The following is a 17772-nucleotide window of genomic DNA, read 5'->3' on the forward strand; positions in this document are numbered from 1 at the left end:
GGCTTGTCATTCATAGTTTAAGGGATCATTTGAAAAGAATTTAATTTAAATTGGTTCATTCCACTCTATATTTCAGAGATTCTGAAAAATCCCAAGAAAATGTTGATTGGTTAGATCTAAAGATGCAAATGAAATAGTCCGATAGTAATTGTAATAATCCAAGCTGCAGATCGGTAAACATTAGCAAATTCCAAATGCGAAGATGGCATCTTAAAATTGTGTTAGTATCTTTTCCAGTGGAAAAAATTTATAAGTAAAAAAAATTAGTTATTATGCCCTCATAACGAGGGGGGGGGAGGGAACTCCTATTCGCTCCCATTGGCTGAGAAAAATTGAAATGAATTATGCTAAAAATGGCTTAGTCAGAAAATGATATTTAAAGATGGGCAGGACGTTCTATTTTTAGAACAAATAGAAACTAATTGCTATGCATAAGATGAATTGAGAATTGGGAGGAAACATAGATTGTCTATTCTGATAGATGAAACTGTGTCGGCGGAAAAGAACTCAATGTTATATATTTTTTAAATATATATAGCCAACAATCATTGTTTTGAATACTACAGACTTCTTTCAGATTTTTTTATTACTGTTTTTGACAAACTAACTTCTAGTTTCAAATGGCAGCTGATATAATATGGCTCAAAGTGTTCTTATTTCAGCAATCATGAAGATCGAAAGCACTGTAGAGGTGGCTGAAATAAGAACACCAGGAGCCATACAATACCAGTTGCCACCTGAAAACAGAAAGGTAACTCGCTGCATTGAAATATATCTGGAGGAGTATCTTTTGGTTTTTATATTCTGTGGGATCATTTGGAGATAGTGTAATTGTCCAAATTGATACATTCCACTCTATATTCCAAAGATGTTCTCCGAAAAAAAAAAAAGAAGAAATTTCTATTCTTAATATTTGCTTTTAAAAGAAATTTTTTTTTTTTATATATATATATGCACATTGTCTAGAGAAATTTCGTTTGGCACTCATGATTAAAGGGTCCATTTGGAAAGAGTTTCATTCTTCAAATGTGTATATTCTAATCTATATTTCAAAGATGCTCTCCAGAAAAAGAAATTTTCATGTTTAGTACTGCAATCGATCTTGTAATGGCTGCAATTTCCTATTAAATTGCTAAACAAACCTAAAAGACTTTTTAATGCTTGCAAGAATTTCTTTGGATGTTACTAGGTTGGAAGTGGGGGCATTTGGGTGGGAAGATAATATAATTGACCAACTTTCTACTTTGTACTCTGTATTCCAAAGAGTTTTTTTAAAAACTAGCTAACAAAACAAATTCCCTGGTTAGTAGTTGGCCTCGTTAAAACAACATTCTCTTTTTTTTTTTTTTTTTTTTTTTTTTCTTAATTATATTTTAATTGTCGTGTTGAATGTAGGTTGCTCGATGACGCGTCTTCTAGCCCTGCCAGTCGGTTAGTCATAATTTATGAACATGTTTTGTCTCCAGGTAAACAAACAATAACAAAAAAATGCCCCGAGCAAAGAAGCGACAAAGACAAAAGAAAAATAAGGCGGCTAAAGCCTTGATGTCCCAGCAGACGGACGGGCACGATGAGGTACCGCTTGGGAACCAACTATGTTCGGGAATCGGTGAGTCGCGTGTGGACTCTACTGCACGCAAATTGCTTACTTCGGTGCTTATTTAGAATTAAACTTATTTTCAAAACAAAAAAAAAAAAAACAGAAAAATCTTTATGATGCATGTACTCGTCATAGAACGAAGATGTCATATTCCAAAAATCACATAAATTGATATAGTTTTCCTTTTTATTTACCAAGAAAATTAAATTTTATTATGAAGCAGTATGTTACGTTTTGATCCACCATGATTTATAAATAAGGTGGAGACAAGTCAGTTAGAACTATCGAGATCAAAATCAGCCTTGTAATGGTTATGATTTCTTATTAAAATTGCTAAAAATTATAAAAATGATGATGTTCTATATTAAAAAAAACAAACTACTTGATCAATTTAGATGATTTTTGGAATGATATCTTTGTTCCGTGATAGGTACTTTACTCATAAAGATTTTTCTGCAGTTTAGTTTTTAAGAATAGGTTTAATTCTAAATAAGTACCCTTACTTCATATCTTCTGGATTTGAGACCATCAGGCATGCCTAGTGGAACAAACAAAGCTGCTACTACTACTACTATTATTATTATTATTATTATTATTATTATTATTATTATTATTATTATTACTACTACTACTACTACTACTACTGTTACTATTACTATAATTATTTTTTGCTGCTACTGTCTGTGTCTTTATCACGGCTTTTTCGTTTACAAACTGCTGTTTTGTAATTTGTCACAAATACACGCGTTTCTTGTATTTTATTTTTTTGCCTTACACAATCTTAGCTTAACAAAAAGAAATATTTACAAAATATAAGTGATAATGAAAATATAAAATAAGTGTTTTTTTTTTAATGGAGTTAGCATGGTTGCATGCCATTTTTTATTATTATTATTATTATTATTATTATAAATATTTTAGTAAATTTTTGTGCATCCTTCCGGGGGGAAGATGTTGGATCAAAGTTTATTTTTTGTGTTATTTCAAATCTGTTTGTTATTAATTTTTTACAAATAATTGCACACCTACTTTTAATAAATGAACTAAAAAAAAATTTTTTTTCAATTATATACAAACTTAAACTCAGATAAACGACTTCTGGTTTTGAAAGTGCCCTACACTAAATGGTGTAGCCTATACTGAAGACAAAAAATGTCGTCTACCGGATCTGTGTTTATTATGAAATGTGATTATTTTGAGGCAAATGCACATTTTCTCTTCCATATTATTTATTTTTCCTTTAGTTCTTACATTCCACGAGCAATGTTTCTGACAAAGAGGGAATAATTGCGGTTTTCTAGGTCAGAATCTATTCCATCTAACATTTGTAGTTGGCAAGTTTTTGATCTTGAAGTAGTATTTTTTTTAGCTTTTTACATAAAATGGCTTCATGCCTTGTTTAGAGCGATTTCCATTAAAAAAAAGATGTTAAAAATTTATATTCTTGGACAGTGTTAAATGAACATTCATTTTATTTTCCATTTATTTATTTTAACTATTTCCATTTTTTTTTTTAACTATTTCCATTTTATTTTTTTTTAACAATTTCCATTTTACTTTTTTTAACTATTTCCATTTTATTTTTTTTAACTATTTCCATTTTATTTTTTTTTACTATTTCCATTTTATTTTTTTTTACTATTTCCATTTTATTTATTTTAACTATTTCCATTTTACTTTTTTTTAACTATTTCCATTTTATTTTTTTTAACTATTTCCATTTTATTTTTTTTAACTATTTCCATTTTATTTTTTTTTTTTTTAACTATTTCCATTTTATTTTTTTTAACTATTTCCATTTTATTTTTTTAAAACTATTTCCATTCTATTTCTTTTTAACTATTTCTATTTTATTTATTTATTTTTAAAGCTATTTCCATTTTATTTTTTTAAAACTATTTCCATTTTATTTTTTTTTTAACTATTTCCATTTTATTATTTTTTTTAACTATTTCCATTTTATTTTTTTTTTTTAACTATTTCCATTTTATTTTTTTTTAACTATTTCTATTTTATTTTTTTTTTTAACTATTTCCATTTTACTTTTTTTTTTAACTATTTCCATTTTACTTTTTTTTTTAACTATTTCCATTTTATTTTTTTTAACTATTTCCATTTTATTTTTTTTTTACTATTTCCTTTTTATTTTTTTTTTTACTATTTCCATTTTATTTTTTTTTACTATTTCCATTTTATTTTTTTTTAACTATTTCCATTTTATTTTTTTTTAACTATTTCCATTTTATTTTTTTTTAACTATTTCCATTTTATTTTTTTTGAACTATTTCCATTTTACATTTTTTTAACTGTTTCCATTTTATTTATTTATTTTTTTAACTATTTCCATTTTATTTTTTTTAACTATTTCCATTTTATTTTTTTTTAACTATTTCCATTTTATTTTTTTTTAACTATTTCCATTTTATTTTTTTTAACTATTTCCATTTTATTTTTTTTTAACTATTTCCATTTTATTTTTTTTTAACTATTTCCATTTTACTTTTTTTTTAACTATTTCCATTTTATTTTTTTTAACTATTTCCATTTTATTTTTTTTAACTATTTCCATTTTATTTTTTTTTTTACTATTTCCATTTTATTTTTTTTGAACTATTTCCATTTTATTTTTTTTGAACTATTTCCATTTTATTTTTTTTAAACTATTTCCATTTTATTTTTTTTAAACTATTTCCATTTTATTTTTTTAAAACTATTTCCATTTTATTTTTTTTAAACTATTTCCATTTTATTTTTTTTTAACTATTTCCATTTTATTTTTTTTTAACTATTTCCATTTTATTTATTTTAACTATTTCCATTTTATTTTTTTTAAACTATTTCCATTCTATTTCTTTTTAACTATTTCCATTTTATTTATTTATTTTTTTTAACTATTTCCATTTTATTTATTTTAACTATTTCCATTTTATTTTTTTTGTTAACTATTTCCATTTTATTTTTTTAAAACTATTTCCATTTTATTTTTCTAACTATTTCCATTTTATTTTTTTTTAACTATTTCCATTTTATTTTTTTTTTAACTATTTCCATTTTATTTTTTTTTTTAACTATTTCCATTTTATTTTTTTTTTAACTATTTCCATTTTATTTTTTTTTTAACTATTTCCATTTTATTTTTTTTTATCTATTTCCATTTTTTTTTTTTTTTAACTATTTCCATTTTATTTTTTTTTAACTATTTCCATTTTATTTTTTTTAACTATTTCCATTTTATTTATTTTAACTATTTCCATTTTATTTTTTTTAACTATTTCCATTTTATTTTATTTTTTTTACTATTTTTATTTTATTTTTTTATTATTTTTATTTTATTTTTTTTATTATTTCCATTTTTTTTTAAAACTATTTCCATTTTATTTTTTTAAAACTATTTCCATTTTATTTTTTTAAAACTATTTCCATTTTATTTTTTTAAAACTATTTCCATTTTATTTTTTTTAACTATTTCCATTTTATTTTTTTTAACTATTTCCATTTTATTTTTTTTAACTATTTCCATTTTATTTTATTTTTTTTACTATTTTTATTTGATTTTTTTACTATTTTTATTTTATTTTTTTTATTATTTCCATTTTTTTTAAAAACTATTTCCATTTTATTTTTTAAAACTATTTCCATTTTATTTTTTAAAACTATTTCCATTTTATTTTTTTAAAACTATTTCCATTTTATTTTTTTAAAACTATTTCCATTTTATTTTTTTAAAACTATTTCCATTTTATTATTTTTTTTAACTATTTCCATTTTATTATTTTTTTTAACTATTTCCATTTTATTATTTTTTTTAACTATTTCCATTTTATTATTTTTTTTAACTATTTCCATTTTATTTTTTTTAACTATTTCCATTTTATTTTTTTTTAACTATTTCCATTTTATTTTTTTTTAACTATTTCCATTTTATTTTTTTTTAACTATTTCCATTTTATTTTTTTAACTATTTCCATTTTATTTATTTTAACTATTTCCATTTTATTTATTTTAACTATTTCCATTTTATTTTTTTTTAACTATTTCCATTTTATTTTTTTTAACTATTTCCATTTTATTTTTTTTAACTATTTCCATTTTATTTTTTTTTAACTATTTCCATTTTATTTTTTTTTAACTATTTCCATTTTACTTTTTTTTAACTATTTCCATTTTACTTTTTTTTAACTATTTCCATTTTACTTTTTTTAACTATTTCCATTTTATTTTTTTTAACTATTTCCATTTTATTTTTTTTTTACTATTTCCATTTTATTTTTTTTGAACTATTTCCATTTTATTTTTTTTGAACTATTTCCATTTTATTTTTTTTAAACTATTTCCATTTTATTTTTTTAAAACTATTTCCATTTTATTTTTTTTTAACTATTTCCATTTTATTTTTTTTTAACTATTTCCATTTTATTTTTTTTTAACTATTTCCATTTTATTTTTTTTAACTATTTCCATTTTTTTTAAAAAACTATTTCCATTCTATTTCTTTTTAACTATTTCCATTTTATTTTTTTTTTTTTTTAACTATTTCCATTTTATTTATTTTAACTATTTCCATTTTATTTTTTTTGTAAACTATTTTCATTTTTTTTTTTTTAAACTATTTCCATTTTATTTTTTTTAAACTATTTCCATTTTATTTTTTTTTAACTATTTCCATTTTATTTTTTTTTAACTATTTCCATTTTATTTTTTTTGAACTATTTCCATTTTATTTATTTTTTTGAACTATTTCCATTTTATTTTTTTTTAACTATTTCCATTTTATTTTTTTTTTAACTATTTCCATTTTATTTTTTTTTTTAACTATTTCCATTTTATTTTTTTTTTTAACTATTTCCATTTTATTTTTTTTTAACTATTTCCATTTTATTTTTTTTAACTATTTCCATTTTATTTTTTTTAACTATTTCCATTTTATTTTTTTTAACTATTTCCATTTTATTTTTTTTAACTATTTCCATTTTATTTTTTTTAACTATTTCCATTTTATTTTTTTTAACTATTTCCATTTTATTTTTTTTAACTATTTCCATTTTATTTTTTTTAACTATTTCCATTTTATTTTATTTTTTTTACTATTTTTATTTTATTTTTTTACTATTTTTATTTTATTTTTTTACTATTTTTATTTTATTTTTTTTATTATTTCCATTTTTTTTAAAAACTATTTCCATTTTATTTTTTTAAAACTATTTCCATTTTATTTTTTTAAAACTATTTCCATTTTATTTTTTTTAACTATTTCCATTTTATTTTTTTTAACTATTTCCATTTTATTTTATTTTTTTTACTATTTTTATTTTATTTTTTTACTATTTTTATTTTATTTTTTTTATTATTTCCATTTTTTTTTAAAACTATTTCCATTTTATTTTTTAAAACTATTTCCATTTTATTTTTTAAAACTATTTCCATTTTATTTTTTTAAAACTATTTCCATTTTATTTTTTTAAAACTATTTCCATTTTATTTTTTTAAAACTATTTCCATTTTATTTTTTTAAAACTATTTCCATTTTATTATTTTTTTTAACTATTTCCATTTTATTATTTTTTTTAACTATTTCCATTTTATTATTTTTTTTAGCTATTTCCATTTTATTTTTTTTTAACTATTTCCATTTTATTTTTTTTTAACTATTTCCATTTTATTTTTTTTTAACTATTTCCATTTTATTTTTTTTTAACTATTTCCATTTTATTTTTCTAACTATTTCCATTTTATTTTTTTTTAACTATTTCCATTTTATTTTTTTTTTAACTATTTCCATTTTATTTTTTTTTTAACTATTTCCATTTTATTTTTTTTGAACTATTTCCATTTTATTTATTTTTTTGAACTATTTCCATTTTATTTTTTTTTAACTATTTCCATTTTATTTTTTTTTAACTATTTCCATTTTATTTTTTTTTTAACTATTTCCATTTTATTTTTTTTTTAACTATTTCCATTTTATTTTTTTTTAACTATTTCCATTTTATTTTTTTTAACTATTTCCATTTTATTTTTTTTAACTATTTCCATTTTATTTTATTTTTTTTACTATTTTTATTTTATTTTTTTACTATTTTTATTTTATTTTTTTTATTATTTCCATTTTTTTTAAAAACTATTTCCATTTTATTTTTTTAAAACTATTTCCATTTTATTTTTTTAAAACTATTTCCATTTTATTTTTTTTAACTATTTCCATTTTATTTTTTTTAACTATTTCCATTTTATTTTTTTTAACTATTTCCATTTTATTTTATTTTTTTTACTATTTTTATTTTATTTTTTTACTATTTTTATTTTATTTTTTTACTATTTTTATTTTATTTTTTTTATTATTTCCATTTTTTTAAAAACTATTTCCATTTTATTTTTTAAAACTATTTCCATTTTATTTTTTTAAAACTATTTCCATTTTATTTTTTTAAAACTATTTCCATTTTATTATTTTTTTTAACTATTTCCATTTTATTATTTTTTTAAACTATTTCCATTTTATTATTTTTTAACTATTTCCATTTTATTATTTTTTAACTATTTCCATTTTATTTTTTTTAACTATTTCCATTTTATTATTTGTTTTAACTATTTCCATTTTATTATTTTTTTTAACTATTTCCATTTTATTATTTTTTTTAACTATTTCCATTTTATTATTTTTTTTAACTATTTCCATTTTATTATTTTTTTTAACTATTTCCATTTTATTATTTTTTTTAACTATTTCCATTTTATTATTTTTTTTAACTATTTCCATTTTATTATTTTTTTTAACTATTTCCATTTTATTATTTTTTTTAACTATTTCCATTTTATTATTTTTTTTAACTATTTCCATTTTATTATTTTTTTTAACTATTTCCATTTTATTATTTTTTTTAACTATTTCCATTTTATTATTTTTTTTAACTATTTCCATTTTATTATTTTTTTTAACTATTTCCATTTTATTATTTTTTTTAACTATTTCCATTTTATTATTTTTTTTAACTATTTCCATTTTATTATTTTTTTTAACTATTTCCATTTTATTATTTTTTTTAACTATTTCCATTTTATTATTTTTTTTAACTATTTCCATTTTATTATTTTTTTTAACTATTTCCATTTTATTATTTTTTTTAACTATTTCCATTTTATTATTTTTTTGGAACTATTTCCATTTTATTTGTTTTAAACTATTTCCATTTTATTTGTTTTAAACTATTTCCATTTTATTTTTTTAATTATTTCCATTTTATTTATTTTAACTATTTCCATTTTATTTTTTTTTAACTATTTCCATTTTATTTTTTTTTAACTATTTCCATTTTATTTTTTTTTAACTATTTCCATTTTATTTTTTTTAACTATTTCCATTTTATTTGTTTTTAAACTATTTCCATTTTATTTTTTTAATTATTTCCATTTTATGTTTTTAATTATTTCCATTTTATTTTTTTATTATTTCCATTTTATTTTTTTTAAATTATTTCCATTTTATTTTTTTTTAATTATTTCCATTTTTTTTAAAATTATTTCCATTTTTTTTTAAATTATTTCCATTTTTTTTTTTTTTTTTTTCCATTTTTTTTTTTAAATTATTTCCATTTTATTTTAATTCATTTTCTTTAAATTAAAAAAAATTGTCCGTAAATAAACATATTTCAATGAAAATAATCAGTTTCCAGATATGTGTTGACCTACATTTCAGTGCAATTGCGATCTTCACCGTTTAGTGCATACGACTTTCAAAGCAGGAAGTCGTTTGTCTGTGTAAATATGTGCTTGTATTAAAATTTATATACACATACTTAAAACACACAGAATATAAAATACAAATTAAATTTTTGCAAAAATTTCAGATTTGCAGGAGTTTTTTTCTCAGATTATTTTCTTAACGTTTCTATTTATATTTTTTGCTCCATTTATGAATGATGCTCCTCCGGCCTTCTTCAGATATATTGTTTCATTTACAGTGATGTCTACCATATTTATATGGGGGTGATTATTTGTGTACGATCATGTTTCCTAAATGTTCCTAAGTGGTCCTAAAGTTTTGTTATCTCTACCAAAAAAATAACCGCATTAGACTAGAGGAACGATTAATACAGCAATACAATATATTTTGAATTCAGTTTTTTTTACTTTAAGAATAATTAAATAAAAACACTAGAACATCTAATAAGGAAAGTAAAAAGTGGACCTTGAATTTACTTTTGGCAGCCTCATAACTTTTGTCTTTTAATCCTCATATTCCATGAGTGATGTTTCTGACAAAGGGAGAAGAATTACTGTTTTCTGAGTTGGAAGCTATTCAATCTAACACTTAACATTGACTAGTTACTGACTTTGAAGTGTTATTTTTTTTTCTTTTAGTTCCTTACAACAAGTGGCTTCATGCCTTAGTTCTATATATATATATATATATATATAATTTTAAAGTTCCAAATGGAGTAATGTAAGCAAATAATAGAGTAATTGCAGCTTCTCTTTCAATTCTCGGAATTTTTAATCATGTCAAAACGCATTTTATTTCCTTTTGGCGGATTGATAGCTGCTATTTCTTCTGGTGAGTTAAGAGCAAAATAGATTCATTGATTAATATGATAATTAAGTGAATGATTTAATGCTATGAAACAGATACTGTCAAGAATTGTAAATGTCAACTGAAGTAAAGGAATAAATTGTAAGATGGTCAACATCATGAAATTTGGAATATAGACTTTTGTCATTTATATATATGTAGTAAAACAGCAGAATGCAATTACTACATGGAAAATCGGGAAGATATCACCAATAACTCAAGATACTGTAAAGTTTGCTAAAGTAAATTTGTATCAATGGGCCTAATATAACTTTTCAGCCGGCTTGATTCTCTTGTTGACATTGGTTTCATAACTAATTTCTAGAATAAGATAGAAACGACCACGTGAAGGCTGGTGACATCATTGGCCTGGATAGTGCAGTTGTTGTTTGAAAAAAGTTCACATGAAAAGGTCAAGGAAAGCATGGAATAAAATTATAAAAATGGACTTAAGTGATAAATAAGGACCTGGTTTTGGAAGTCAATTTTTAAAGCCATCCAGCACACGCTAGTATATAAAATCGATTTTAAACCGAATATTATATTGTCAAACACTGAGAAGATTGCTAACATACGAAAGTGACAGTCATGCTATGAAACTGACTGAATTCAAATTTGGCACTCCCAAGTTATAGTCATCAGTATCCACTTCACTATTGCCACTTTGATGAATTGAAAGCAATGTTTGATTTCAAAGGAGTTTCTGGTGGGTAGCTAATCTGTATAAGTTTTCAACTTTAAAATTTTGCAGACAAAGAGCAAAGATCTTTCCTATGTGGATACAAAAAATTATGTGCAGGAATAAAAGATCCATTATTTTTCTGGAGCGGTTTCTGATTGGTTGTTAGCAGAATGTCGCTCCATTTGATTAGTCAGTTCCTATCGCTAGTGTCTATAAATAGGACCTTTAAAATTTTCTTTAATCATACTCTTCCACTTGTATAAAAAATATTGTAGCATCACTTCCCTTAAATCTAATGAACTGTTAATTTAAACGTTTATTTTTAAAAAAAAGTAATGAACACTCCTCAATAACATTACATAAACAACAAACAATAGTTTGAGATCTGTCATGTCACACGTGATCAATGTTTGTTCTGCTCTGAGCAATATATTTAAAAAATTATCAAATTCATCAGTCCTTTGGATGTAAGTATGCAAGAAACCTCGGCATATGCAATATTATCAGCAATAATCATTTAACCTTAATTCTAACCCTAACCCATTTTTTTTTTTTTTTTTTTTAATTCAAAAGGATAATTTTTTAACAGATTTTATTTACATCCTCTTCAGAAGGTTAGATCAAGGTCAAGTGTTAATTTAATAAATACGCTTATGCGGAATAAACTGAATTTGAACATGGCTCATTCATGTTTTCAGTCTGTATTGTTAACCACTTAGCTACTGTATTCCTCAAAATAATTTTTTCAGAGTTATCTATCGTCATAATGATAGGAGTGTCTTTCAAATACTGTCTGATGTATATTGGCAACATTGAGGTCTCAGTTTTCAGTATACTGCAAAAATTTCGAATGGAAGTAGGGTCCAGTTTCATTGATTATCTAATAAATTTTTTTTTTTTTTTTTTGCAATCTGCATTTTTATATATTATATAAATGATTACTTTAGAATGCGGTACTTAGAGTAAAAACTATGTGAATGTTGCTAGCATCCATGTATTTGTGGCCTTGCTGGCCAGTAATAATCAAAACACACAGTGATATAATTAACAAAAGTATTACAGAAGTACCCATCATGATTCTGGGGCCATAACTGCCACCATTCACACCCACCAACGTTTAGATGTAATTTGTTTCTGGGTGAGTCCATTATTCCTGAAATGGATGGATCTGCTTACCCCATAACACTATTAAAATCTAGAATGGAAGGGTACAATCAGTTTCATCCATTATCCAAGATTTTTTTTGGAAAGGGGGTGGAGGTAGGACCTTATAACCAACTTATATTTTTATACATAAATGTAGTCAACTAAATATTAAAATTAATTTTAGTTACAAATAATGTTGTATTTACAAAAAAACTTTGGTAATAAAATTAAGTGTGTGGGGACAAGCATCACTGTAATGAAACAATTCGTCTTAAGAACGGTGAACACGGTTAAAACAACACAAAAATACAAATATCAGTTTCGATGAGGATAATAGTCTGAATATAAATAATAATGGACGATGCTTGTTCAGAATTCCCCCTATATAAAAAAAAAACAAAAATAAAGAAAAATCACTGATGTACGTACTCATTACAAAACGAAAATATCATATTCCAAAAATAAAGTAAATTGATCAAGTAGTTCTATTTTTTAAAAAAGAAAATCAAATTTTATGACTAACGAAAGAGCATCCATCTTGTCTGTTATTTTGAAGAAAACCATCTTAAAAAAGGGTGATAACATAATAATTCAAACTTGCGAGGTTTATGTTGTAATGCCTACAAATTCTCATTAATTGCTTAAGAGTGATTTTCTTTATAAAAATAAAACTACTTGATCAATTTATGTAATTTTTGAAATATGATATTTTCGTTTCATCATACATGATACAGATTTTTCTTTCTTTATTTATTTGTTTTAATGTAACGGGAATTCTGGACAAAACCGGTAACTAGTTGAACACATCTGAGAAAGGGAAATGGTCCTGAAATATATCATATGAAACTTCTGTCAGACCTCACGGATGCAAGTAAGAATGTAATATGATATAATAGATAAGGAGGTATATTTGGTAAAAAAAAAAAAAAAAAAAAAAAGGATAAAAAGTGCTCAATACGTTAGTAGAGCTAAATATGTTTTTGTTATTTCAACCTTGAGTGTATTAATTTAAATCATTACAAGTTGTTTCAATAGACGGGATAAAGATTTTCTGTCCATATCATCGGATGATTAAAGTTAAAATATTTTTATTATTAGAAAATTATTATTTTTAACTGAATTATCTGATGATATGGACGGAAAAATCTTTATCCCGTCTATTGAAACAACTTGTAATGATTTAAGTTAATACACTGGAGGTTGAAATAATAAAACACACACACGCACACACACACACACACACATATATATATATATATATATATATATATATATATATGTATCTTAATTTACTTCAGTTTGTGTTGATCAATTATACCTCTGCATTGTATTGCCTTTTATAAATTACCCTAATACACACACTGAATAATGCTTGAAGCAAATTACATTAACTTGTCTAATAAATTTGAATTTCAGACACCTATTTTACTTGGGGAGGGAAAAAAATGGCATGCACCTCTGACTCTTTGCTCATTATTTATACATTGAAGAGTTAAAAAGATCTAATGTATTTGTGAGATTCGGATTTGAACTTTTTAAGATGTCAAATTGATTTTTTTTATAATTAACATATTCTTTCATTGAATTTACTTTCCAAAAAAAAGTAAATATTATAAGAAATTAAGGGAAAAAACGGAGTGGATACATGAAACAACCCTTAAAATAAAATATTTCCCGGGCAATGCCGAATAAATACAACTAGTATATCACTAATTCAACATGTGTGATTAATAGAATATTAAGAAAACAAATAAAATATAGATAAATAGCATTGTTTTAATTTGAATAAAATCTATATTAGAAAGCTCGTATGACACAGGGTTTAAAAAAGAATTATGATCAAATTTTAAGTGATATAACACTTCTTCAGGAATAGGAGTTATATCGGCGAAAATTTGATCATAAAAAAATCCTTCGTTGTACTGGCTTTTTAGGATTACAAATTTTATTCAAATATAGATAATTACTTTTTCAAAGAACATTTTGGTATATATTGAGATTGAAAAATGTCTATTGGTAGATTTTTTTTTTTCAAATGTCTGATTAATATCTATGTAACTTGCTTTTTCAACGTATATTTAATTTATATCATTTACAACAGTTGAATTGTTTTACTTGGTGGTTTCAGTCATGCCTTTTGTTTTATGTTCATTTTTCTTTTTTTTTTTTTTTGTTGTTACTTATATTTGTTGTCACTTTCATTGCACCAAAATGTCTTCCCTTTTTACACCAATCTACAACTAATCATAGCATGAATAATCTTTACTCCTTTACTCCTGAAAAAAAAAATCCTTTTTTTTTTTTTTAACAGCATGTGGTTGGTGGGCTAGTTATTATTTCATTTGCTTTATTGTTGAATTTACAAGTAAAAATAATTTCTATGATTTATTTGATTGTAAGATTATTTTTCATTAAATTTTTTATTTTAATTAAAATAAAAAACAAAATATTTATTTTTTTTTCTAATGAAACTAAATTATTTTAATTATATTAAAAAAGATTAAGAATTGTTTTAATTAAATAACTTTATAAAAAATATATAAAATTAAAAAAGAAATTTTAGTTAATTTTTTTTTAATTGAATAATTTTTTTTGAGAATTAATTTCTTTTCAGAATTATTTTTTTTTAATGAAAATACATTAATTTGAAAATACTTAATTGCATGTCAAACTACTGATTTTGTGTCTCTGGACTTATCGTTGATATTCAGACTGCCTACAAATTATATTTTTTCACTATCTAGTGTAAAGTAACTACAATTCATAGGCAAAATTGGATATCATGGATAAGTGTTTAGGCATGAAACTAATAAGAGGATAATCCAATATGTAAATGTCATAAATAAATGAGACTTTTACTCTGATCATTGAGCACTCTGATAAATTAAAAAAAAAATATATTCCTCACATATATATATATATATATGACAAAATGTATATATTCTGAATTCCAACAGCTTGGAATTTAGAATATAGACTTTTTGTCATTTATTTTTCATATGCTTTGTCGTTCTAGTTAACATACATTGCGCTTCATAAATAAAGGGTGAAATATAATTGAATAAGTTTCCCATGAAATATATATAAAGAGAAAGAAAATTAAGACTAAGTTTAACTTTACAATCAAAATTTATTGTTCGAATGAATACCCCAAAGAAAACAATTTACAATTTTGGTTGTAAAGTTCAACTTAGTTTTAATTTTCTTTATCTTATAATAAGCTCTACTCTCTATTGCATATTGAGCTTTTTTATTCGGTTGGAATTAAATATAGAAAAATAAATATAAATACTGTTATTTATATTAGTTTCAAGTATATCAGGTAAACACTACATTCCTTTGATTTCATTAATATATATATATATATATATATATATATATATATATATATATATATATATAGTAGGTTTGAAAATACATATGGCATTCAAATCACATAGAATGTTCCATGCAATAGCCTAACAAATCTTCACAATGATGAAACGCTGAAAATTCTGCATAGCTTAATTGCCATATGTATTTTTAAAACTTACTACGTAGCTCTACTTTCGTATCAAAGTAAATACTGAAAATATTTACATTAAATTTTATGTAGATAAATAATATATATATAAACCTGAAAAGCAACTTCTCAAAATTTTCCACATGCAAGAGACTATCTTTTCAGATAGAGCTTTATAACAGTAATAAATGTGGCTCATCTGAAATTCTCTTGTAATTTTACAGTTCATCCAATTATCAGTGACTTAATAAACACCTGAATATTTTCATACATTTGTAGTTGGATGTATAGAAATGTACAAGTGTTACACTTCTTTAGAGAAATGCGATCCTTTGTTTATAAATTTGTAATTAATATAAGGTAATGCAGTGCAGATGTGCAGCAGATAGACATAAACTGAAGCAAATTAATAAATATAACAGTGCAGTAAGCTATGCAGACTCATCTTTTATTAATACAATGTTTTTTATGATATATATGCACATTTGCATGAAAAATTAAACACTCGTTTGATGATGGGAAATGTTCCTGAAATATATATAGAACTTCCATCAGATCACATGGACACAAATAAGAATATAATATAAAAGCATTAAAAAAACATGTTGGATTAATGTGTGAATCTGCATAGCTCATTCCATCGTTATGTATTAATTTGCATTGTATTGCCTTATATAAATTACCTTTTACATATACACTAATGCTTCAAGCAAACTACCTAACCTTTTAATACTTTTTATTTATAATAATTTAATTTTAACAATAACATATTTAAATATTAGTTGCGTTTTAAACCACATTGATCTAAACTGTAAATAAAACTGGAGATATTTAGTTCCGGCTCCAAACGCTATTGATGAGTAAGGATTTGTCTTTGCTATTTGTTGAGATTTTTTAAAAACATATTTATGTGTATTTAAATGTTTCAAACTGTTATTCTCTTCATGTTCACTATTTTTGACTCCTGTATCCTACCACCTTCTTCAGGTAAATCTTTTCATACTAAAATAGTTAAGAAGTTGTGTTTGAAGGCAATGATACGCAGGTTTGTAGAAAAACATTGTTGGATACGAGACAAGGCAAAGAAAATAAATGATATTAAAACATTTCCATAATTTTTGATTACTGATAATTTTTTACCAACGTTATGTCAAACCAGGATTGTATTATGGTGTTATGTTCTTTGAATTTCAGGGTAAACCTCATCTTCAGGAAAAAAAAAAAAAATTAAATATGTACAGTTAGGATGAACCATCCTAAATAAATATTTTATAATTGAAAATTATTGAAATTTTTCATTATTGGCAATGTTTCCAGCATAAACACACCTCTACATATTTTTTTTTCTTTTTCCTGAAGATGATGTATACCTCGAAAATTTTAGTTAGACATATTATGTTGGTAAATAAATATTTTATGATTGAAAATTATTGAAATCTTACATTATTTTCATTATGTTTACCTTGTCTCGTATCCAATAGTGTTTTTCTGCTTGACTGTATTGTCATAGCTTTCAAACATAACTCTTTATACACTACACACAATGCATCAAGCAAACTATAACACCCTTAAAATAGTTAACATTTCTACACTGTCATGGCTGATGTAGCGAAAACAATTTACCCTTGTAAATTAAATAACAGGATCAGTTGAGTAATCAATCCTAGAGTTCAACATAAAGGTTAATAAGTTTGAAAATATGCACCTGAAGAAGGCCTGAGATTTGTCTCGGCCATTGATTAATTCATGAAACTACAAAGTACTTGTATGTCTGTATTGATTGAAAGCAATCATTTTTTAAAAGGAAAGAGAAAAAAATCTAGAACTATTTCTCAACGTTTCGCCTTTGTGTTGCAAAGGTTTTTTTCAAGAGGAACAAGAAAAGTAAAAAGTGGCAACGTACAGAAAGTCTTCTTCTTACTTTTTCAACTTTTAATGCAGGTCATGTCATCTTGTAATTATCAGGCTATCTGAAAATAACGAATTCCTAGTATGAAATGCACCAAACATTGATGGGTTTTTTTGGGTTTTTTTTTTTTTATCCCCTTTCCCTTTTGTAAAACTCAATAATGCTCTGCAAAGCTAAAAAAAAATTTTTTTTAAATTTCTTTGCAAAACACCCAAAACGAAACACCATGAATAAATATTTGAAGATATAAAGAACTTGAAGCATAAGACTTTTCTCAGAATGACCAGATTCGGTCCAAAAAGATCACTAACATGAGATAGTTCAGAGGTTTCTTCTGTCTTGTCTACAAAAGACAAGAAATCTTCTC

The 17772-nt window shown here is 22.7% G+C and overlaps 1 protein-coding gene across 17 annotated transcripts in view; it reads left to right on the forward strand.

Annotated features, from left to right (window-relative positions):
- Positions 1-17772, forward strand: part of LOC145249540 (uncharacterized) — a 917547-nt gene that overhangs the window by 149821 nt on the left and 749954 nt on the right. For 8 of the 17 annotated variants that reach the window (XM_080111167.1, XM_080111165.1, XM_080111168.1 and 5 more), the window contains one exon: positions 1467-1609. The exons of the other annotated variants lie outside the window; for them this stretch is intronic. In XM_080111167.1, coding sequence (XP_079967293.1) covers positions 1489-1609 — 121 coding nt within the window. In that variant the 5' untranslated portion in view covers positions 1467-1488. The remainder of the gene's footprint in view (positions 1-1466; positions 1610-17772) is intronic. 17 annotated transcript variants of the gene reach the window in all.

Source organism: Euprymna scolopes, chromosome 28 (assembly GCF_053919585.1).
Source record: "Euprymna scolopes isolate OS-2025 chromosome 28, ASM5391958v1, whole genome shotgun sequence".
Classification (NCBI taxonomy): domain Eukaryota; kingdom Metazoa; phylum Mollusca; class Cephalopoda; order Sepiida; family Sepiolidae; genus Euprymna; species Euprymna scolopes.